The sequence below is a fragment of the Protopterus annectens genome, chromosome 13.part0, assembly GCF_019279795.1.
Source record: "Protopterus annectens isolate FY-2018-M chromosome 13.part0, PAN1.0, whole genome shotgun sequence".
Lineage (NCBI taxonomy): Eukaryota > Metazoa > Chordata > Ceratodontiformes > Protopteridae > Protopterus > Protopterus annectens.
In genome coordinates, this window is record NC_056747.1 from 501783738 (window position 1) to 501808399 (window position 24662).

At 39.4% G+C, this 24662-nt stretch overlaps 1 protein-coding gene across 1 annotated transcript in view; it reads right to left on the minus strand.

The window, feature by feature from the left end:
* Positions 1 to 24662, minus strand: part of LOC122787923 (dynein beta chain, flagellar outer arm-like) — a 5188001-nt gene that overhangs the window by 2716286 nt on the left and 2447053 nt on the right. Inside the window, exon 54 of the mRNA XM_044054850.1 lies at positions 5702 to 5766. Within this exon, the coding sequence (XP_043910785.1) occupies positions 5702 to 5766 (65 nt within the window). The remainder of the gene's footprint in view (positions 1 to 5701; positions 5767 to 24662) is intronic.

Genomic DNA, 24662 nt, shown 5'->3' on the forward strand with positions numbered 1-24662 from the left:
ACATCTGAACCCTTCCTTTTCTATGAGAATATAGTCATCACTCTTCTATTATTTTAAGAGTGAATCTTCTGCAGGTCTTTTAAACTGGGATTCAATATTCCAGTTTTGCTTTGTCTGTGGAGCTTCATCTTTGCAAACAAGCACTTTGAACACAATTACTACACTACATAAACAATGTAAGCAAACATTCACAACCAAGAAAGACTTGTTCTATGTATATAATTTTTCAAGTCAGGACAAAAACGTGGATATCCAAAACTGCAACTAACAAACTGATTGAAGATTAAAATCGGTAGTACCATCATTGCTGTCATCAAAAACATGTTTCTACGTGGGATTGGACTGAGACATCAACTGTGAACTCCTCTCTCAATTCCATGAAACTCTGCTACCTACTTTATTTATCATGCCTGACTGCCACAGGTTTGATCTCAAGCAATCAATCCATCTCTTGGCGGGGTATCCTCATCTCTTCTTGCCTTTTTCTTGTCTCTCCAAAATCATCTCTATCATCTAAAGCTTCTTCAGCTATTCTGCTTTTACTGTCCAGACTGCTGTGCCACAAAGAAGTACTGATTGCACCACTTTACTTTTCAGGTTCTTTGGCATTCTCCTGTCATACACTACACCTAACTCATTGTGCCTGTTAGCCGCAGCACCTTAGATTCTAGGAATGACCTCCTCTTTCAGACTTCTGTTTTCCTCAACCTCCCCTCCCTTACACCTGAAGCTGTTAACCTGTGATATTATTTTGCCTTCTATTTCAGTTTTAATTTTTTTCTGATTTCCCCATTTGCTGCCATGACATCTGTCGTCAGACTCAGTTTTATCCCATGTGCCTTCAGTTTTGCATTCCAGTCTCCTATCATTTGCTGAAGTTCCTATTCAGTGTTTGCTTGCAGTGTTACATCATCTGCAAATAGCAGCTTTGTTGATCTGTCTCTTCCAATCTGTTTATTAATGTAGTCCATCAACAGTATGATCAGCAATAGGCATCACGCTGACCCTAATGTACACTCACTCCCACTGTAAACTACTCTGTGAGTCCGAACACTAGTCATACTTGTATCACTGTTCCTCGTACAAAGCCTGCACCAATTCTACCAAAGTTTTCCGGACTTTGATCCATTGCAGGACTACCCAAATCAGATTTTTATGGTTCTTATCATATATTTTTTTCCACGTCAAGGAATGTTCAAGTTAAGCTCTCTCCTCATCTTCATCTTCATCTTCACTATCTGTCTGACTACAAACAGCCTCCCTATTGTGTTGCTTCCTGATCTGAATCCACGCTGCTCATTTTCCATCCCATCTTCTACTGTTATCTGTCTATTCATTTACCAGTCACACTGTCCAGCACTTTCACGCAGTGTGACAGGTGTGTGATACCTCCTTACTACCCAGAGCTGTGAACATCCCCTTTATCTTTGTACATTGGCACTAGCATGCTTATTAGTAAATGTCAAAAAATGAAAATGTAGACCAAATAAACACCACCGGCACACGTCCAGGAAGCAGTGATGGGAACGTAGCTAGAACAGCAGCCTCCAAATGCATGTACCACAATCCAATAATCCATGCTTATTATCTAGTCATTTGGGATACGCCTTTTTTTCCACATCATGATGAATACCTCAAAAACCCTAGCCCGGCCAACATCTGGATCCTTTCTGGTGTGACTTTATGTGAGCCTGCTGCTTGCTCTGACTTTGTTTTCCTTAGCACTGTACTTGCTTCTTTTACAGTGGGATCTTCTTCCTCCTGCACTGCAAGCTGCATATGCAGTAGAACACCTTCTTTGTTTTTTGTTTTTTTTTTCATTCAGGAACTGCTGGAAGTGCTCCTTTCATCTGCCTTTCATGTCCTCTGAACTAGTAATCATTAATGCTGACATTCCTTATGAAGGGTTTCTGATACTAACTCCTTTATCTTTTGCTCTTTGCTTTACAACCTGACAAGAATTTCTTTGTGCCATCTGATGAGTCACTTTCCAGGAGTTGGTAAAGTTTTTCTTTGCCACTGCAACTTGTGAGACAACCAGTACTCCTTCTTAGCTTGGTCTGTCTTTTATATCTCCTATGTCTTCCTGCATTCCTTTCTTCTGAAAGCTTCCTAGATTTTTGCAATCATAGGATCATAGGAGGCTAGACTATTGACCTGAGGTCATTTCAAGCCTAGCCATTTAATCTCAATATAATACCATAGATACCCTAGTCAATACCCAGGATTGTCTTTATTAATGACTGCCCATGTCCAGGAGGGTTGTGGCCACTAACCCTGGTAAGACTTTACAGTGCCCCATTCACTCATTCAGGTTCCTTCTGAATGGTGTCATGGAGGTGTTCTGCTTCATATGAATTGGCAGCCTATTCCAAAGATGTGGCAGTCCCTGGGACACAAATCTGTCCCTCCAGCACATCATATTCAAGTCGCAGGACATATTTAGGTCCCTGGAATGGGTAGTTCTAGTCCTGTTTGATTTATGGATGTGCAGCAAATTCATTAAGTTTGGGTCGGAGATTGCTCTGCAAGCCAGGCATAAGTCTCCTCTAAGAAGTCTATACAATACTGAGTATAGTGACAGGGACTTTAGTCAGTCTGTGGAAGGCACATGCTGGAGTCCCTTGATCTTCTTAGAAACCTCTGAGGTCTTCAATTGCTGCAAGTGCTTTGTACAGTACATGTTGAAAGGTGAATTATAATCAATTATGGGGCTGATTAGTGACGAGTATAGAGGGGTTATAACCTCCTTTGCTCTAGACGTGATACCTTTGCTAATCAAGTGGGCTATATAGCAAGCCTTCCTTACTGGAGTAGACACATGGTTGTCAAAGTAAAGGTCATAGTCTACTTGTGATCCCAAATCTCTTACCACTTCCATAGGTATTGTTAATTTGATAGTGTGAAGGGACATTGCTTTTACCAAAGAGAATGATGATGCATTTCTTTGCATTCATTTTGAGACTGTGACTAAGACATCAGTCATTGGTGTGCATAAGACCCTCCTGCAGTATACTGACATCATTTGGGGACTCGATTATTGCACCCAGTTTGCGGTCATCCACAAACTTGGTCAGCTACAGCCCCTTAATTTTGGCCTGAACTTCTGAGAAGTATCTACCAAACAATAGGGGGCCTAGGACTGACCCTTGTGGCACCGCACTGGTGACAGGTCTGTTGGTTGATGTGGAGTCACCCACTTTGACAGTGTGTGAGCCAGTTGGCAACCCATCATACAACAAAGTGGTTTACATTAAGTTTACTAAGTTTATCAGTAATGCCTGAGTGTGGGATTGAGTCAAACATCTTTGCCAAGTCGAGGCATGCTGTGTGTACAGATTTGCCCTTGTCAGTCACCCTGGTCACATTTTCAAAGAAATCCACCAGGATTAACAGTCAGGATCTGCCTTTGACAAAGCTATATTGGGTCAGATCCAGGGTTTGGAGGCTGCCTCTGTCTTTATTTATGAGGTCCATTATATGTTCCATGGCTTTACAAATGAGGCTAGTCAGACTTAAGGGTCTATAATTCCCTGGGTCTGCTGCTGAGCCACCTTTGTGGAGGAGAATAACAGTTGCTGTTCTTCATTCTGCAGGAACAAAGCCTGTGTTTAGGCAGTGATTGAATAGGATAGTTAATGGTGATGCTAGTTCATGTTCTAGTTTGTTTAAAAGAGAACCTGGGATGCCATCTGGTCTCACAGGGGCTGTGTTCTTTGCCTTACACAAGGCTTTAATGACCTGTTCTTTGGATATCGGGGGGGGGGGGGGGGTTGGAGGCTAGGTTTGTGACAAGTTTGGAGGGTGCAATCCACCATCAGCTTTTATTAGGTATCTCATTTCCACACCTGGCCTACCTGCGTATTTGTTTTATTGTCTTCACATGTATAGTTTTCATAAACTGCCATTCTTCTTTGACTCAACTTATTTTCTCTTTTTCTCAAGGTATTAGGGCACTGGGTCTTTTCTTGAGCTCCTGCTTTTACTCCAGTTAATTTCCAGATCTTCAGCCTAGTGTCTGCTGACCTTAGTGCCTCCCATAACCACTGCTTGTAACTGATTGTGACAACCAGTGTCTTATGCTGGGACTAGTAGTTTCACTGGAGATGACTTTGCGATCTTTGATTCTACCATGACACCCTTTCTTTACTAGGAGGGATTCTAATTACGTTGCATGCTGGCCATTCTTATATGCGATTTTTGTGACTCTGTCAGCCTTCCTGACCCATATCTTGGCCATCATTAAGCCATTTATTCCTGTTGCCCCACCCATGCTGACCCAAGTATTTCTCATATCCTGCTCTATTACACCCTGCATTCAGATCCACTATTATCAATACCAACTCAGTTTGTCCAAGTGTATCTAGTAGGTCCTGCAGCTGCTGCTTGAATGCACTCTGTTCCTCATTGTCACAATCCTGCCATGGGGCAAAGGCTGAGATTATGAATACTACTCTGTCTTTGCACTGAAATGTGCTTGTCATGAATCTGTCAGTATTTGCAATGACAGTCCTCACTGTCCTTAGAAGAATCTTTATCAGCACAGTTCTCACAGCAGGCCTAGCCTTTTTACCCCCTGAGTAGTAAACAATGGATCCAAAGTCAAGTAACTTTGCTGCACCGCCCTTCCAACTTGTCTTCTGGACACAAAGGAAATCTAATCTCTTTATCATCGAGTTGTCCCCTTCTCAGCTGCATTCTGTAAGTGAACCAACATTTATTGCAGCAATCTTTAGATCACTTTGGCAGGTTGACTGGTTTTACATGCAGGTTTCACTCAACAGAGCTATCCCAGGTAAAGCATGCTATTCAACTGGACACTGGCCAGCCAGTAGCCTGTTCTCCTAAGGTTGCTAAACTTTAAGACAAGCACACACTGGTCATCTCTAATACCAAAGACCAATAAAAGAAACCAACAAAAAGTACTCAGAAAATGTAATTTCCGTACAAGACCTACAGATTTTAAATAGCATCTACTGTGCATCAGTACTCAAAGTGCACATTTTAAGTAACAGACTGAGCCACTAGAGATAATGATTAAGAAACAGTAAGGACAGAAAATGCAATTCTGGCAAGCCTGGAATCTAATTTCATTACAAAAATGTCTTTTAAGGCTAACAAAGGTTTTAAAATATATTTCATAGACTACACGTTCAAATACTCCTGTCCAAAAAAGATAATTAATAACTAATGCTTTGTCATCAACTGCAGCATGAACAGAGGCAATTCAAAGTGGTTCTTGTGTACCACAGCAACATTTTGAATGGCTAGTGACCTTGATATGCAGATCTTTTCTCTATTTTTTCTAACATATGATCTTTTAAAAACATTTTCATAAATTTTACTGAATCATACTGCTGTTAGAAATGATTTAACATCAAAAGTTCATTTACGACCCTGTAGTTCATTATAAAGGGGCCACCTTAAGCTGCTATAGATGTATTATATCACAAACAAAGGCTATACACTACAGCTTCATAATAATGCAATGAAGAAATGGAAGGATTTTATGTTTTAATTGAAGAATTATGCAAGGGTACCAGTTCATTCTTGTTCAAGGTATTGTAAAATTTTCTATTTTACATTTAGCAAATCACTGTTAAATAACATCCAAAGAAATCAATGAAAAAATGCAAGTGTCCTACTTGTCCAAAGTCATGTTTTATGTCTATTCAACATGAATGATAAAAAGAAAACATACCTCCCAGAATAATTTAACTGAATCCGGCAGTTTCAAATGTTCACTGTTTGCTAGGACAAAGGAACCTGTTCATGAAAAAATATGTTAGCCCATATGAAAGCACATCAATCAAGTTTAGATGAAAGCATTCTTTTTAGCAGTTGTTAGCAATCATGTTTACATGAATATGAATATTTAGGTGTTGTCCTATATCAGTCATGTGTACTGATATCAAGAATTATAGTGTTTCAGATAGTAAACTGCATCATCTATTCCCTAGGTAGCAGCTGTTGCTTTTGTACTGCCAAGATTTTCCTTGAAATCGGCCTTACATTAATAGTCCATTTAAAAAAATGGACTGCAAACTTACAACAGATGCCACAAAATTTGACAGTCTTTTGAAATAAATTAAGGGATATTAAGTGATAAAGGAAGTTAAGGGAAAAAGCAAATAATTGTGAAAAATGATACAGATTAGCTTAAATTCAAAGAACAATATGTTACTACACTGCATGGTATTGCAGACAAAATGGGATAAGCCTAGTAGAACATTCTCTTTACCAAGATTATTAAAGCCAGAGGCGAGGATTATACAAGGAGTTGGATCACACTAGCCAAGTTTGATCTAAGGGCTTCACCCTATGGAGTAAACACAATGACAATCCTTGCATAACCTCTGCGACTGACAGGTATTCTAGCCATTATACCATACAAAAAAACAAGCTTTGGTTAATGTTAGCTTAGCAATGCTAAAGTACAGAAGATGCACAAACAAACTAAATATTAATAATCCTGCATAATCGAAATGCAGGCATTTAGTGGCTATTTTGAACACTTTTCTTGGCAACATTTATGTCCTCAGATGTGATCAGCACATACACATAGGTTCTTTGTATCAGAGGGGCAACTTGGTTTTAAGCCTCTACACTGGTACCCTGCCTCCTCAGAACAGACAAAAAAAAAAGTCTACTCCAAGAGACAGACTCTCCAAGCCAGCCAGAACATAAATGTCTGCTGGATATGCATCCCCCCACCCATTCCTATAGACTGGTACTACAAAAAAGTAATCGAGCATCAGCACTGAAACAAAGTACAAGCCCCCTGCCTGCCCCCAAGTCTTCATTGGAACAGCAAAACAAAAACAAAAAAGGTTCATTCCAATAGACTGACTTAGACTGACTCTGCAGAACAGCAGTCCCTTGTTGAACAGTGCATAGGCCTTCCCTGTCCCCATCTCTTCAATGGAAGAGCAAAAAAAAGTCTGTTCCAATAGACTGGCTCTACAGAACATCAGTGTAGCACTGAAGCAAAGTATACACACCCCTTTCTTCTTCCAGCTCTTCCAGATACACACTCTTCCCTGCCCCATCTATACAGAGGAAGACCAAAGCATAGAAAAAATAAATAGATAAATAAAGAAATAAAACATTTCTTGTTTTTAAAACTGTAGCAAGCCAATTACTACAGCTACAGCACTATTGGGCTGAACACCCTTTCTGTACTGGCATACAGAAATGTCAGAACAGGAAGAAAAATGCAGGAACTGCACAATCACACCACCCCTAACACCTTGTGCTTGGGCAGGTGCCCCCTTCTCCTCACCCTTGCTATATACTGCTGAATTTTGATAGTCTGTCTTGCCATTCTGTTTAGCCATTAAGATTTGAAAGAGACTGTAGGGAGCTGTCATGTTTTAATGAAAGTAAACAAAGCTGCTTCCATTCTTCTGTTTTGAGGGAAAGGAGTCAGGGTTAAGCACTGTTTTTCTCTTTCCTTATAAGCACTTGAACTCTTAAGATGATTATTATAACAGATTGTTCAGTGGATAACATTTTATTCTCTATGGTACAAGTGAGTGTTAGCCCACTTTCATCTTTTATGAGCAACATGTTCCTTACAGAACCAAAGTCTCCCCCCCACCAAAAAAAAAAAAAACAAAGAGGTAGATGAGGTTACAATATTGGGTTAAACAAACATGTTCAGGAGTTAAATGATTTCCTAATGCAGGAGTCATGCAATCATGTAGTATTAACCTCCACAGTCAGCCAAGATTTCACTGGTAGAATCACAATCATATAATAAACATGATACAATCCACTATCAAGTACAATTGTATAGGTAACTTGCCACAATTGTACATGCTGGAATATATCACTGTTGCAGTATTCTTAACATCTGGGTGCTGTCCATCCTGCCATTCTTCTAAAGTTCAACATCCTTCCTTATCCACCCTAGGCATGTGGCAGCATAATGGTATAAGATGTATGCTTACGCTGACCAAGACTAAGTTAAAATAACTTTCTAAGTAAAAGTCAGATTGGTGAGATAAAAATATTAAAGGCAGGGGTGAATTTAGAGAAGGCAGGAAGTTTTAGTGTGGCAGAAGGAAAGACATTAGGAAATATCTCAGCCACAAGGTAAAACTTCAAATATATACTCCTAAAGGGAATGGAGAGAGGTTATAGGTACAGAAACAGTGATCTATTCATTCAAACAGCTCCCATTATGGTAAGCTGCATACACAACTGCACTATGTTCTTCATTAAATGACTGGTGTAGGTTCCCTATTAGAAGGCCAAAGACGCATTATTTCTAATGTCTCTTGGTTGAACTCAAAAGACTGAAATGGCAAAATATTGAAGCGGCTTTTAAGCAAATTCTTTCCCTGGGAAAGAATTTGCTTGGCCGCTTCGTTACTTTGCCATTTTCGGCACTGTAGTGCGGTCTCGGAGTAGGTATATTTAAGTAGGGGGTGTGTGGGGGGAGAAGCCCCCTACTTAATGTAATATTTAAAGTATTTTATTATTATATTTTTTTTTTTTGTTGGAACAGTGATTTTTCCTCTAGTTCGAAATTGTAAGCTTTCGCTTACATAGGGTCGATTAATCACTGTTCGCTTTTTTAAATGTTCGGTGATCTCATATAGACCCTTGGTGTAATGTTCTTCAGCTGCAATAGATGCCACAGAATTTGATAGCATTTTGAAATGAATTAAGGGATATGAAGTAATATAGGAAGTTAAGGGAAAAAAGCAAATACATGATAAATGATGCAGACTGGAATAAATTCACAGCACAGAACAATCTGCTACTACACTACATGGTATTGCAGATAAAATGAGATAAGCCTTGAAGAATGTTCTATTCACCAAGATTATTATAGCAGTAATACTTGCCAGAGTAGGGTGTTGTACAGGGATTTGGATCTCACTGGCCATGCACTGTATGATCCCAGCCCCTAAGACTTGAACATCCAGTTTGCAATATCTAGGACAGGTATGGGCATGGGGACCAAGTGACTATTTTAAGAATGATTTTAGAGTCTACCCTTTGCAAGAAAGCAACTGAATTTGCTACTACTCTGGTACAGTGGGCTTTTTACTTTTCCTCAGATCATCTATGGTATGATCCCAGTTATTCTCACTAGAGGTAATATATAATTATTGGCCATGGAATGGGTAAGGCCAATCAAACACCAAATGGGATAGCTTAATTCAAACACCAAAAGGGAAACTGGCTTGGCTTAAAATGGCCCACAAGGACAGGAAGCCTAGTACTGATCTACAAACCTATGAATGTAAAAGCTACTTGCCATGATTTGTATAATAGAGAAATGCACTAAAGATCCATTTGGAAATAGTTTGTTTACACACTCATAAGCTCATTTTCTATCCTGTAAGGCTCATATTTTCTTAGGATATTTGTCCATTTTAAATTAAACATTAGCTGTCTATGAAGACTCAATGAATGATTTTTTTTTTTCCTTTGTTTTGTAGACTTGAAAAAAAAAGCTGGTACTTGGATAGAATGATTGAGTTCAGAATCCACTTCAGGAGTGAAAGAAGGGATGGATTGAAGGCTTGCACTGTCCTTAAGAAAAAATAAACAAGGAAGGAGGAATGCACAGATGGGATTGTAAATTACAAACTCTTGTAGGTGAGATTAAGGTTACTAGCAAGGTAGTTTTTCATACCAAAAACTTCAAAGGAGAATCAGCAGCTGGCTCAAATGGAGGAAGAGTTAGCTTTTCTGGGTCTATATTAAATCAGCGAACGCTGCTTTATCGACCCCATGTAAGCAAAAGCTTTTCCAGGGGAAAAAAATTGCTGTTCCACAAAATAATATATATAAATTTCAAAACATAATATAAAGTGAAGGGCTTCACCTCCCACAACCCCCCTACTTAAATATGCCAACTCTAAGATCGCACTACAGTGACGAAAATGGCAAAGTAACAGATGCGGCCAAGCGGTTTCTTTCTCAGGGAAAGAAATCACTTATATGCCGTTTCGCTATTTTGCTGTTTCATGCTTTCAAGTTTGATCAAGATGCATTTGAAGGATTGCGTCTTCGATTATATAACAGGAACCCACTTTTTTAATACATAATTCTTGTCCTGTCCCAGGGATGAGCCACTATTTTCCTTGGAAGTTTATAACAGAAAACTCCCTTGAGGAAGGAGTCTGACCTTATTAGCATTAGAAAAAGGAGGATCCAGTGGCAAATGAGAGGAAAAAACTGAAAGATGTACCCTGACAGAAGTAAAGAATAAGTCAGACTTAAGAGACTCTCAGAGATATTGAAGAACCTCAGGTATCCCTGCTGTACTGGGATCCTGTCCTTTACACTGACACCAGATAGAAAACCTTGTCCTCATGGATATATGAGACTTTCTGACATTAGTTTTTCTAGTCAGTCTAAAGATCTGTAGCATATCCTGAGAGAACTGGTGCCTGTAATTAATTAAAATGGTATCATCTATACTATGAACCACAGAGTGTGTAGACTGGGATGAATTAGTGAACCTTTGTGCAGGGTAAGGACAGCCACCAAGAGAGGAAAACATTGGCAATGACCCCTGACCAACTCCTTCACGAGAGAGAAAGAGAGAGAGAGACAGGTATGAAGCACTTTGGAAATCAAATGAAAGGATGGAAAGACAGACAGAAACTTCACCTTTCAAGTTATCAAGAAGGTATTTGCTGTTGATGCAGGTTTGCAATGAGTTCTAATCAAAATAGACTCAAATTGCCTGTTCAGCACTGATGTAAACAAACCTATATGAGGAACTCTAAACTAGCAATGAACTAGTGGAAGACTTCTCATCAGCATCTGTCCTGGACCTTTTTAAAGAAGCTGACACTGGGTTCAGATGAGAGAAGATGTAACCCACTGTACCTGGAGAAAGACCTTGTTAATGATCATTTCCCAGCCTGTCACAGTTAGCAAGACATTGTTCTGCCTTTTTATGTACCGCATAACTGCTTTATTGTTTACCTCTGTTTGTAGAGTACCTGCTGTCTATAGTTGGTGAACAGACGTAAGACTACTGATGAGGGTCATCATTTCCTTCATACTGATTGAAACAATACTGGACAATTGCGCTAGGTGACATTGGCATAGACTGGCAAAAGACTGCCCTAGAAAACCCAATAAATTCAATTCAGCTATACAGTTTCTCTTAACTGATCAAGATTCTGACTAGAATTAACAAGATCACATCTAAGGAATCCATCCTGGAAAGGATTTGAAAATTTGCCATAAATAATATTGTAACAAGTGACACCCTACATGACAGCATAAGTGACGGCCAGCTAAGATATATAATCAGACACCTCAAACAGCCCCACAAGGTTCATCACTATAACCCAGTCAGAAACATCAGTGACTTCAATAAACTTATATTCCCAGTCTTCTCCAGATCAACTGACTCCATTAAAAACTCCTTCCCTTGATGAAGTAGTAGACTCATATAATTCAATATTTCTAAATATCCTGGCAGATCAAGCACCATTAAGGATCAGTAGAGTTAAAGACAAACCAGTCCCTTGGTTAACTGAAAAAATAATGCAACTCGTGCAAGTTAGTGATAAATCTTGGAAGCCATAACGACAAACCAAGTCTCAAAGACCTCTACAATGATATAGGTAGTTAAATATATATATATATATATATATATATATATATATATATATATATATATATATATATATATATATATATAGCAAGCAATGCATACAACAGGACAAACAAGCTTATTATAGTAACACCCACAATATATCATAAAATAATCAAAACATTTTCTGGAAATCAATAAATACATTGCTCAGTCATGGAATCTAAACCCAACCCAGTCCATCCCCAGCCATTATCTCCCAAACCATTGCTTCACCGTTTAGCTTACATTTTATAAATGCAGTAACCTGCCTTCTACAAAACAAAACTACTACAGGTCCATCCATTCCACTCTGATCATTGACGCTATAGCAGACCTTCACACGCACTCCAGTGCTAACATCTACAATTAAAAAATACCTATGCCCCCTTAAAACAACTACTGCCCATAACCAACTTCCACTTGAATCCCTCAAGCTCACTGCAGATTGCCTTGCATATCTTGTCTCAATTCTAATAAACTGCTGTATCCAAGAAAAATATGTTCCCACCTTATAGGGAAAAAATCCTATATAGCACTCCATCATAAAGGTGGCTCATGAACAGAGCTCACAAAATGTTGACCAATCAGAACTCTCTCAGCCTTATCCTAAATCTTGGAAAGAGATTCACTTTCAACTTACAGCATATATTACTTCTTATAACTGCCTCTCTCCATCACAGTATGGTTTCAGACCCAATCACAGTACAGCTGCTGTCCTTCTAAGGTTCACAGATATAGTAAATCACAACAGAAATTCAGGTTTCCTAACTTCAGCCCTATTTCTTGTTTTATACAACACATTCAACACAGTCAGTCATCAAATTCTCCCAACTAAACTCTCATTCTATGGGCTATCACCCTCCTCACTTAACTGGTTTCTTAGTTACTTCACTATTAGGTCCAAAGAAGTGAAAAGGCAAGATGATTTCACCTCTTTCCTTCTTACATCTGTTGGCGTCCCACAAGGCTCCATCCTATGACCACTACTGTTTAACTTATTTACCAACAACCTAAACACAGCAGCCAGAGAGGCTACCAAAGTACAATACACTTACAGCTCCACTCTAATCTGTAATGCTAGGGCACTAACTATGCTTCAAACACTAGCACAGAAATGCCTGTCCTCCACAGAAGCTTGGCTCAACATCTCACAACTCCGCATGTATCAAAAAAAAAAACTAAGCAACTACTGATATTCATCCCCGACTATCTCCTCCCAAAAAAACTACCTTTAATATGTTGTCATTCAACAAGCTCAATACAGAACTGGTATACCACACCTAAAATTTGATCTCCACATTCAATAAGCCATAAGGAAGGCACACCAAAAACTAGGCTGTCTCTACAGAGTAAAACACTATCCTACTGACTCTATTAGCAAAACATAACCACATCTTTTCTTTTCCACACCATATTATATGCATCTCCTATCCAAACCAATCTCAACACCTCTCGATCAGCCAAATTCACAATCAACCAACAATATAGATCACAAAACTGCCTCTGTCCAAAACAACTAAAAAATTCTCTATTATATTCACAATTATTTACAACCTTCAAAGTACTGCAGAATGATGAATAACTCCTGTCTCTTCACTCCATCATTCTACGATACACTACCAAGAGGCTTCTGCGCTCCACTGACAAATCACTACACTTCATTACTAAACCTAACAACAATGCAGGATACTCCCTGTATTTACACTGTACTGCTAATAGCTGGAGTACCATCCCACTCTGCTTAAGAACAGTCTATAACCTGAAAGACTTTAAATGCCAACTGAAGCTATACATGAGAGATAAATGGCTCTGCACCCGCACCTCCCCTGGTTAAAATGGTGCTAATATAGCTATATGATTTTGTGCCATAACTCTCTTCTGCACAAATCTTTATATACTATTATCACAACTATATCCTCCTCTATGATATCAACTCCTTTATCTTCATTGTGCCTGCTCCCGTCCTCCCTTTCTCTAGGCTGGTCTAAATTCTTTATCATAAAGAAAACTATTCACAAACAATCCATCTACCTTTTTTTAATCAAAACTCTGTAAATGATGTAAGTGATGTCAAGGATGTCTGAGGAATGGAACTGCTACTCTTGAATGAAACTGTCTATAAATGATGAAACAATGCAATTAACATCCATGATGTTTCTAGAATGAAGATTTTCTCCCCAGACCTTTGGAAAAAGGGTACTGCTCAATCAGACTTTCCCAGTAAACAAATGCCAATAAATAAATAAATAAATATCTAGGCACTGGAGAAAGGAAGAGTTGTGTTACCCCTTGCATCACTTTACCTCAGTCTTCAATCTTTTTAAAGACCTCAGTCATGGGACTCCCAAACAGGGACATTTTGTTTGGAAGAGCATTCGGTAATTGAGCTTTTATGTGCTCGGTAAAGTTTGGAAAATTAACTGTGCATGATTATGGAAGGTAGAGTCAGTGGCAGCTCATCTACATGCTGCATTAATGCCATATCATATATATTTTATGGAGTGTTTGGCAACTGGGCAGAAATTAAGCATTTCTTGGAGTTTTGACATCATAACTTGGTTAGGCGTTTCAGAAATCTGACCTATATTATCTAACATAAAAGGATTTTAATCATATGTGTTTTGCAATTTATAGCCTTAAAACACAAGGTTACAAATATATAAACTTTTTTACCCAACTTGTCAAGTGCTCTGCTCTCTTTATCATTTGGAACAGAATTAGAAACAGGAACTAATTTTTCTTCCTTCTCCAAATCTACAGAGATAACTGCAAGATTAGCAACAGGGCTTTCATAAAAAATATCTGTGTGAATTCTATACCTTGTAAAATCTGTCTAGCCTTTTAGGGTCTGGAAGTACAGAATCTGTGGTAAGAGAAGCTACTAAAATATTATCATTTAAGGCATAAAGTACTGGGGGACTAACCACAGGTGCAAAATATTTTCGTCCCTTTCCACTTGAAAAAAATTTTCATCAGAGCAATCCCCTTCATTAAAAGATGGCTCCCTTTTTCATTTAGATGGAAGAGGATGGATTAGTCCATCTTGACTGTAATGCCTGAACAGCCTTTAACAGCCCTTTATCTAAAACAAACTAGTTGGCGGCCATGGTGGTGCAGCAAGAGGTTCTCCGGTTCAATCCTCGGCTGGGGTGCCTTCTGTGTGGAGCCTGCATGTCCTCCCTGTGGTCGCGTGGGTTTCCTCTGGGTGCTACAGTTTCCTCCCACATCCCAAACACATGCTGTAGGTGGATTGGACACTCTAAATTAGCCCTAGGCAATGAGTGTGTGAATGTGTGTGCCTTCCGTGGAAGGTTGGGTGCTGGGTTGGCAACTCAACAACTTAAAAACTCTACTGCCAATCATGAGTGGACAACTGATCCGCTGTGGTGACCCCTAACCAGGAAAAGCCAAAAGAAGAAGAAGATCTAAAGCAAACTAGTTATCTTGAGAAGATGGAGGAATAGCTTTCTCAGACGATGTTTGCCTATAAGTAGAAGGACGGGATATGTGTATTGTCTTCAGCTACTTTTTTTTACAAAGGACATCCACCTGTGCTTTAGGTGCTAAGGGTCTGACCTGTATTCTAAACCTTTAATCTCCTCTCTGATGAAAACCTGGTGAACACTCCCATCACCTTCTGTAATAATAAATCAAGGATCAAGGGTACTCATCTTCAGATCGTTGACAGGATGTAGATGAAGTGTAACCAAATTAGATGTAACTGGTCAAGATAAAGTCAGTGACAATGGAAATGCCGTTACTTATTTGTCACAACATCCTACACAAAGGCAATGTTAGAGGACCTGGATGTTGTCAAAGCATGCAGAAGTGCCACAGTGGGTTCCCCCATCTCCATCCTAGAACTGGAAGTGGAGTGCCATTCGAAATCATCTGTTTCTATTGGCACTTTATCACTTTACTTCCTTTTAACTGCAGGGTTAAGTACCGAAGCTGAATAATAAGAGGATGACATAGCCACACATGCCAATGTTCCTAAGGTGATTTCTTAGAGTTTTAGGGGCAAAATCTTAGCAAACGTGACAGTACTTAAAGTTCTCTTTCACCCCAAGACAAAATAATTAACTAGAGTGGTGGACATGGTAAAGTAATTGTCTATCATAGTCACACTTCCCATTTTTGGCACAAACATAACACAAAATGCCACAAATTTTAGAATAAAGATAGGAACAATCCCTAACTGGTTTCTTACCTGTCTGAGCTTCAGGGACTGTAACCAATGGCATGGAAAAAATGTTCATGGTTCTGAAGGATGTCTGCATATATGCATATTAAAAAAACATTCTGAGAATGGTGCAAATGTACATACCTCTTCTACTAACATGCTGCTGCCTGCCTAGGGTAGACGTGCGTTTCTAAGCATCCTGAGCTTTACTAGTCTGGCATGATGAATAGGAAATCCCCAAATGTTAAGAAAACTACAACACTGATCTAATGAAGAACATCTGCGCGTCCCCTACAAGTAGATGAAGTGTAAACAAATGAGATGTAACTGGTCAAGTCAATGCTAGCCAGTGTTACTACTCCTTGGTCATCTTGTGCATTGTTTCAATGGAAGGGTGAGAGTGCTATTGCTGCAGAAAGTGCTGCCAACCCTTACTTAGTATTTCTGATTTCCTCATGGTTGTGTGCCATTAACACACACAAACCAAAGGTAAGTGAGGATGAAAGATAAAGTGTCCACTGGTACAAAAAAAAACACTTTGTGTACATGATAAATGCCCTTGTGGATTAGGCCATGTCTGAGAAAGTATTAAGCATAGATGAGTTCACCTACCAGGTGAATAAATGGATGTATTTATTTATTTATTTAATTTGTTTACCGGGAAAGTCCGACTTGGAGCAAAGCCAATTTTCAGCGGAGGCCTGGGGAGAAATGTTCTAGAATTAAATTAAATAAAAGTACATTTAAAATAAAAAAAGGTATTTGCTGGTTATGGATGTTTTAAATTAACACCCATTAGTTCAGAAAATAGTAAATATTAGCAAGATGACAATGGTCAAGTCTGGTTGCTGATCAGCACTGTAGTGCTGTATATTTTTACATTCTGGCTGATTAAAAGCAGGACTTAGGGAGCTGCTTGGTGTTGTTGATGTACTTAAAATTGTATAGTACCATTATGAGATTTGATGGCCAATGCATGTTTTCTTGGAATTGTTATCTAAAGCTGGCATTTTCTACAGAATTCAGCCAGGGGAAACATAATGAACAAATGCTGGGTGAAACTTGTTATTTGGTTAGCAAAAGTCATCTGTCTTTGGACTTTGGCTGTCATACACAAACTGAAAGGCTATAAGTTTGCTGCTTAGTTGAACATGGTGGTCAGGTTTTTACTTTGCGAGTGTCTCTTGCTATTTAACAATGCTATGAAATATTACAAGATGATTCTGGAAACACTGAAAGCATTATATTGAATGGCAATTAATATCTACTATTGTATTTTGCACAGTATACATATCTTTTGTTTTTGATCTCAAACCTTACTCTCTGTACCGATATTGTTAGTATGCAATTTTTTAACAGTTACTGTGGCTTTGTTACAGGATTGGAATTTGGCTCTGAATGTTGGAGGGGTAGATATAATGAGAAGGACACTGCACAAATAATTCTTAGGCCGTCACTAAAATGTAACTATTGAGTGTTTCTCTGAAAACACTGATGCCTAATATTATATGCTGTGCCATTATTTATTTATTTTTTTACTGCAAACATAATATTGTGTAGAAGCAAAGTAAGTCATGATATTGTGTAGAAGCAAAGTAAGTCATGATATCTATATTTGTTCTGTGTGCTGGCAACCAAGTTAAGAAGTGCACCATTTGCTTTTTGTTTGGGCTCCTAAAATTGAGCTCTGCTCTTGTGCTGTTATTGATCAATCATTCCATTCATGAGACAAAGAGCTACTTTAATTGCAACAGAATTTTCTGATAACTCATTTTGCATTTGCAATAATACAACTTTTAATATCTCAATAAGTAAACCTATGACCATATCAAATCTTTCTAAGTAGATATGAACAAGGTTGATAGTAGTAAGAATAATAAATCTAGTAGAGCTTATTTACTATTATGCAAGCCAAATGAGAAAGATAGCAAATTTCATCAGAATACTTGTAAGAAAACTGCCACATTTCTGTTCATTTAAAAGGGGAGAACAATATTATCATAAACAATAACTGCAGACCAAAAACGCAATACCTACCTACCCCTAATAGGCCACTTCGATCGGCCCACCTAAACCTACTCAATGTCCACAAACCAAAACGACCTGCCGGGCAGCACCTCCTTTCTTTTTCCTTAGCCAAAAAGTGGAACTCTCTCTCTCCTACTTTAAGATTGACAGAAAATCCAAACGCTACTCCATTCCTACCTGTTTTCTAAGTGGAAGTGCAACTGCACTTTCCCCACCTAGCCTCCTCACTGTATATATTAACATTAATGCTATTCAATTTCTTACTACTATCAACCTTGTTCATATCTACTTATTGTTACCCTTGTCCTGTGTATATATGTAAATACTGTAAATAGTTTGCTCTCCCTTTATTCCCCTCCCTAACATTTATGCTTGTGCTACCATTCTGCCATTACTAGACTCAGACTCTTTGTAATCTTTTAATCATCCATTTCAATATATGACTGATATGTTATGTAAACACCATTCCTTTTATTGCCTCTGTATCACAAATTACCAGCATTCATACCATGTAGACTGACGGCTGCATCCTTATGTATCTGTACCTTGAATCTTATGTTAATTTTTAACTTTTGTATTTTTGTTTTTATCTTTGTATTTTGTAATGTGGAGCTTTTCTCCCGGGCCTCCACTGAAAATGGGCTCCTGAGCCCAGTGGACCTCCCCGGTCATCAAACTGAAATAAATAAATAAAATAAATAAATAATACCTCCAGTCAAACAAACCAGTTTATCTGCCAATAACTTAGCAGACTTAATTGTTGATGCTTTGAAAAAAGAGCTAGTATCACTATGCATCTCAGTTCTCAAATTAAACTGCTATTACGTCTCTGAAGAGTATGCTATATGGTCTGGAATTAAGTTTCCATGAATTAAAAAGAGAATATATTTAATATAGGATTGTTGTAATACACTGTTTAATAAATCAAGTCAACTAAATTCTTCAACTACAGCAAAAAGATAGTCTGTCATCTCTTAATGAACTATGGGAAGGATATTAACCAAAACAATTTGGAGGAGGTAATTTGAGAATACTTTACAGAGGACTATGTCTCACTACAGCTTTATCCATATATGAGATTGATAGGGTTTATATAGTCCTCTACCTCTTAGAACATTCCCAGTGCATATTCGACATGAAATTATTTATTTCAGCTGAAATATTTCATGCTCTGTTAGCAGCCAGGAAGAAGAAATTGATTCCATGGAGAAGCTTCATTATTAAACTAAGTGATAACCAGTAAGGAGAAATCAGACGGGAAAGGTTTAACATGGATCAGATGTTTAACATTTGAAGCAATGTAGCATTTAGTCTAGGATATCATACCCTTCATCTGTTTATTTTTCAAGGGATGGTACAGACTATAAGGCAAATAAAAAACACAACTTTTACATTTATATAAACAACTATTTGGATGTAATTATTGCGTTGGTTATGTATATTAACAAGTAGTCCATGACTGCATGTAGGTAATACAGAATTTATACAAGGTTGGTATGGTTTGATCACATAAACAAATCACGAGTGATCAAACTAAGCAAATGGTGGGAAAATCTTGTATTACCCATACACAGGAAAGAACTATTGCTATTATAAAATGATATTGTTTAACAAACAAACTGCTTATCTTTTTTAAACAATGTCATTGTATGATGGCACTTTAGACTTCTTCCACCTCCTGTGCCAGCTGATGTATGCTCATTCATATGGTATGTATAAACTCATGATTGCAAAGTATATCAATTAAGTGTAGTAGGAGACAGACAGAGAGCATGCCCACTTCTGTTTACACTTTCTGTTATACATTTATGTCTTCTTATTCTTGGTCTTTTGATATTGAAAATTAATTGTAACAACAGAACAAGAAGGGGAGGGTTTTCAAAAGTGATTAATGTTGTCTCTCTTTAAATTTTTACCTATTTTCGCTAGTCTGGCCACTGATACCTTGTCGAGAGGCTGGACTTTTTCCTGTCAGGAATGCTTAGTTTATATAGGCCATGCTAATTGCTCTGACCAATCATCATGCTACTTTTAGATGATACAGACCAGCATATAATTGTATAAGTTCATGGGTGCTGGAACCATAGAGCCAGGGGGAGTGGGAGGTCCCCCCCCCCACATTTTTACAGCTGCAAGAGCTGTCGGGAAAAATTAATGAAATGGAGTTTTCACACTATCATGGATTCATGCACAGAAGTTAAACTAACTAAACTAGCCATTCTTTTTCTATTCTTGCTCTGTGTTAAAGGAGTTATGCTGCCGCTGTTCTGATGGTGCTGCCAGAGCCAGTCATGCCAGTAAGGAAAGTTTTATTTGCAGGAGTATTTGTGTATGTATGTGTGTGTGTGCATGTGTGTGTGTGTGTGTGTGTGTGTGTGTGTGTGTGTGTGTGTGTGTGTGTGTGTGTGTGTGTGTGTGTGTGTGTGTATGTGTGTGTGTGTGTGTGTGTGTGTGTGTGCGTATACGTGTGTGTTTGTGTGTGTGTGTGTGTGTGTGTGTGTGTGTGTGTGTGTGTGTGTGCGTATATATATGTGTGTGTGTGTGTGTGTGTGTAAAATGCCCCAGTTAGGTATACCTGGTGGTTAGTATTACTCAGGCTCAAACAAGAGCCTGAATTCTCCACCCATACCACCTCTTGTGATTCAAGGAGTTGAGTCCATAGCTCTCAACTGTCCAGATTTTCACAGAATATCTGGCTCATACTTTTGGTCTGTTCCTCTTAAAATCTGTGGTTTTCTGGCAAATCAGTGAGAACTGAATTCACTAAAGAATGATAGCCCTTTAAGTTTCAGTCTCTCTGTCTTTCAGGAAACACGTGGTAACACATAACACTTTATTTTAGCTACTTTCTAAGATTATACAAGCAATATTTAAAATGTGTCCCTGGTTTTGGGTATTAGCACCCCCAAATACATTTTGGCTTTTTTCAGCTTTCTTGTGCTGCACAGATGAGAGATTTAGCTGAGTGTCAAGTGGATTTTACAAGGAACTGAGAGCTTTAGGGGAAGAGAAGTTCAGTGGTACTTATGCTACGTCATTTGCATTGTTAGTAGCATAACACGTAGTATACTTGTTTTTGATGCAGAAGGCTGTGCGTTCTACTCCCACAGTATGCAGATGGATCACTGATACTGTACTGTGTTGTACTTTAAAGGGAGTGGATGCTTCAGTCCTATGAATGTCCTCCTTTGGAGGAGTTACCTAGTAACTCGACCACCACAACACTAATCACAAGACATATAACTCTCCTAAACAGTGTGCCACTCAACCAAAGCCCAGCATGCCCAACACACAAGTCATAGGTGACTCGATAGGCACACTGATGTCCCACTCATTAGGTTGAATAAGGAGAAAGCAACAGTCAGCTGCCTGTCAGGCACCAGGATATGCCACATAACGCATGCATTCAGGTCCTTCAACAACAGGTACAAATATGAGACTCTGTCATTGTACATGTGGGTGTGAATGACCTAAGATGTCCCTCCCTGGACTACATGAAAACAGACATGGAGGAGCTCTCGGATTATGTAGCCCAGGTGGGTATGACACTAGCCCTGAGCAGCATCCTACTATCGCCCAGAATTATACCACAGTACAAGCAGAAAATGATTGATTTCAACAATTGGCTACGTTTCTGCTGTCATACTAAGGGGATCCAGTATATGTTTGCCTGGGATGACATGACTGACAGACCTTGATGCTTTGCCAGAGATGGCCTGCATCTGTCACCCCTGGGCTTCCGGATACTGGCCAAGGCTCTTGCCACCCCTATACTGCCTTTTTTAGGCAGTGTTCCAAAGACCAAATTACCACCATAACAGCTATAAATAAATGCATTCTGAGGGTCATGCTGCTCAATGGTAGAAGTCTAAATCTCAAAAATGTACTCACTTAAAGAACTCCTTAAATTGGAGAACATCGACATTTGTGCTGTAACAGAGACCTGGTTCAAAGCAGCAGAAAGCACCCCTGTACTACCAGGCTATAACTCCTTCTACACCTTTAAGCCCCCAGAACTGGGACCAAAGCTCCAAAGACAGTGGTGTTTCCATAGTCATAAAGGATGCATACACCTCCAGACTGGTAGCCCAATATAACACACCTGAGATACTTCAATTGCAGCAAACATTGGGTAAGACAGCAATTCAGGTCATAGCCTGCTAGAAGCCCCCAACCATGTCCCAAGACTCACACTCCACGTTCCAAACTAACACTATCATACTGGGTGAATTCAACTACCCCTCCATTAACTGGGAAAATTATTCATGTACCAATACACTTGCCCAATGCTTTCTGGAATTCATTAATTCCAATGCCCTGGACCAACTCGTTCTTAACCCCACTAGAGGTAGCAACATCCTTGACCTGGTCATTACTAACATGGGAGACTGTTGCTCTACACCAACAGTCAACTCCTCCATGGTTAGATCCGACCACAAACTAATCACCTTGGAAATCCACATCCCTCCCTCCCACCACCCCCCACAAAGGTAACCACCATAAAAAACTTCTTCAGTGCTAACTTTGGGCTTCTAAAAACAGATGGTGGCTAACTTCATGGAACCCATGCAAATGGAGAATAGTTGCATGACCGCCGAATCATACACCAATGCACTGTATGAACACGTATACAAATGCATGGATCTTGTCATACCCAATAGAAGCAAGACGCTCTCCTCAAAAAAAAAAGGAAACCAATCTGGTGGTCTCCTGCCAAAAACAAACTCTACAACAGAAGGAGGAAACCGATGAAAATAAGGTGAAGTCCCAAGACTTTAAAAACTCCCTTATCAGCCTCAACAAAAGGTTGAGATCCCTCATCAAATCCTCTAAAGCTAGCTATGAAAAGAGAATTGCAGCAGATAGTAAAGACAACCATAAGGCCTTATATAGTTATGTAAAGAATCTCCACGGCAATACCCAGATTTGCTCTGAGCTACTGCACAATGGTACATCCTATCCCAGCCAACAGATATTGCCAATATACTAGCCGACAGATTCAGTGTCAACTTTACCCCTCTCTCCCTTCAAAGGACCAATCACAATACCAGTAGATTGACAGGCACCCAGTATTACTGCTGCACAGTTTAAAACAGCACTGTCAAAGGCCAAGAATACAGCTTCTACATGAACTACAGAGTGAAATGGCACCTCAAATGTGTGTCCTGTTCAATCATAGCCTCACCTCAGGCTTTGTCTCTACCAAATGGTGCACTACTACAGTCATCCCTCTCCACAAGGGAGGAGTGACTACAGACCCTGGGAACTATCGCCCCATCAGCCTGACAAGTCTGTTATGCAAAGCTATGGAACGCATCATCATGGACCTAATAAACAAGGATGTAGGGAATCTCCAAACACTGGATCCCACACAGTTTGGTTTTGTGAAGGGTAGATCATGCCTGCTTAACTTGGTCGACTTCTTTGAGTCAGTCACCAGAGCTGTGAATGAAGGCAAGGTGGTTCATACAGCCTACCTTGATCTGGCCAAGGCCTTTGATACCATTCCCCACTCAGGAATCATAGAAAAACTCTCTAATCTAGGCATCAACTCCTGTATCACTAGGTGGGTTGCAAACTGGCTCACAGATAGAATCCACAGTGTGAAAGTAGCTGACTCCAAGTCAGACTGTCTACCAGTCATGAGTAGAGTCCCACAGGGTTCAGTCCTGGGTCCTCTCCTGTTTGGTATCTACTTCTCTGAAGTCCAGGCCAACATGAAGGGACTCAGGCTGACAAAGTTCACAAACAATTGCAAGTTAGGAGCTATTATTAACTCCCCAAGTGATGCTGACATCCTACAGAAAGGCCTCACTGAGACCAACGACTGGTGCCAGAACCATGGCCTTAAGCTCAATTCCAAAAAATGTGTCATTGTCCCCTTTGGGAAAAACCTGGTTCCCCTGAATTACCACATCAATGGTAGTCCACTGAATACAGAAAGGGTTGACGGCAACTTCTCTTTTGACCACCATGTTGCCACTGTGGTCAGAAAGTCCTTCTATGCGGCACATCTTATTACTAAGGGTTTTGCATCCAGAAAGAAAGAGGTCATTGCCTCCCTCTACTCTTCCCTCATTAGGCCAATCAACAAGTACAATGCCCCATTTGGCATGTACCTCACTAGACACCTGCAACAACTGGAGAGCCCACAAAAGTACCTCACAAAGAGGATCCTAGGCCTTAAACACTTGTCCTATATGAACAGACTCAAAAAACTCCAACTCTTTTCTGGTTCATATCGTCTACTTAGAGGTGATCTCTGCTGGACTTACAAAGCCATGTCTGACCCAGCTCTGTTAGAAATGCTACATCTAAAGAAATCCCAATCCCTCCACACCACATGCACCAAAGTCCTCAACCTCACTACCACAATCAACAGAACATGCTGGAGGGGCAGGTTCATAACCCAGAGACTGCCCATGCTATGGAATAGGCTTCCCATACATGTCAAGCAGAGCACCTCACTGACCCTCTTCGAAATCTTGATGAGTGGATGGAAAATAGAAAATTCACCCCAGGGATCACTCCAGTGGCTCTACACCACAGAGGCACTAGGAACTAAGGTTGGGTGGCATGATGCCAGGGTAATCCTATGGCTAGGCTTGTAAAGGCTCCAGGGCTATTAGCCTAGTACACACCTATGAACTATGTTTCTGTTATCAGTTTGCCATCCATTCCCCATTGCAAAATTACTAGCTTTTCATTTTTTTTTAATGTAGCATAGGCAATTTATTCTTCAAGAGCAACAGGCACTTTATTTGCAGATGAAACAATGAAATATAAAATTGTTTGCTAGCAGTAACCTCTTCATTAGTTACAGATCCCTTTAAT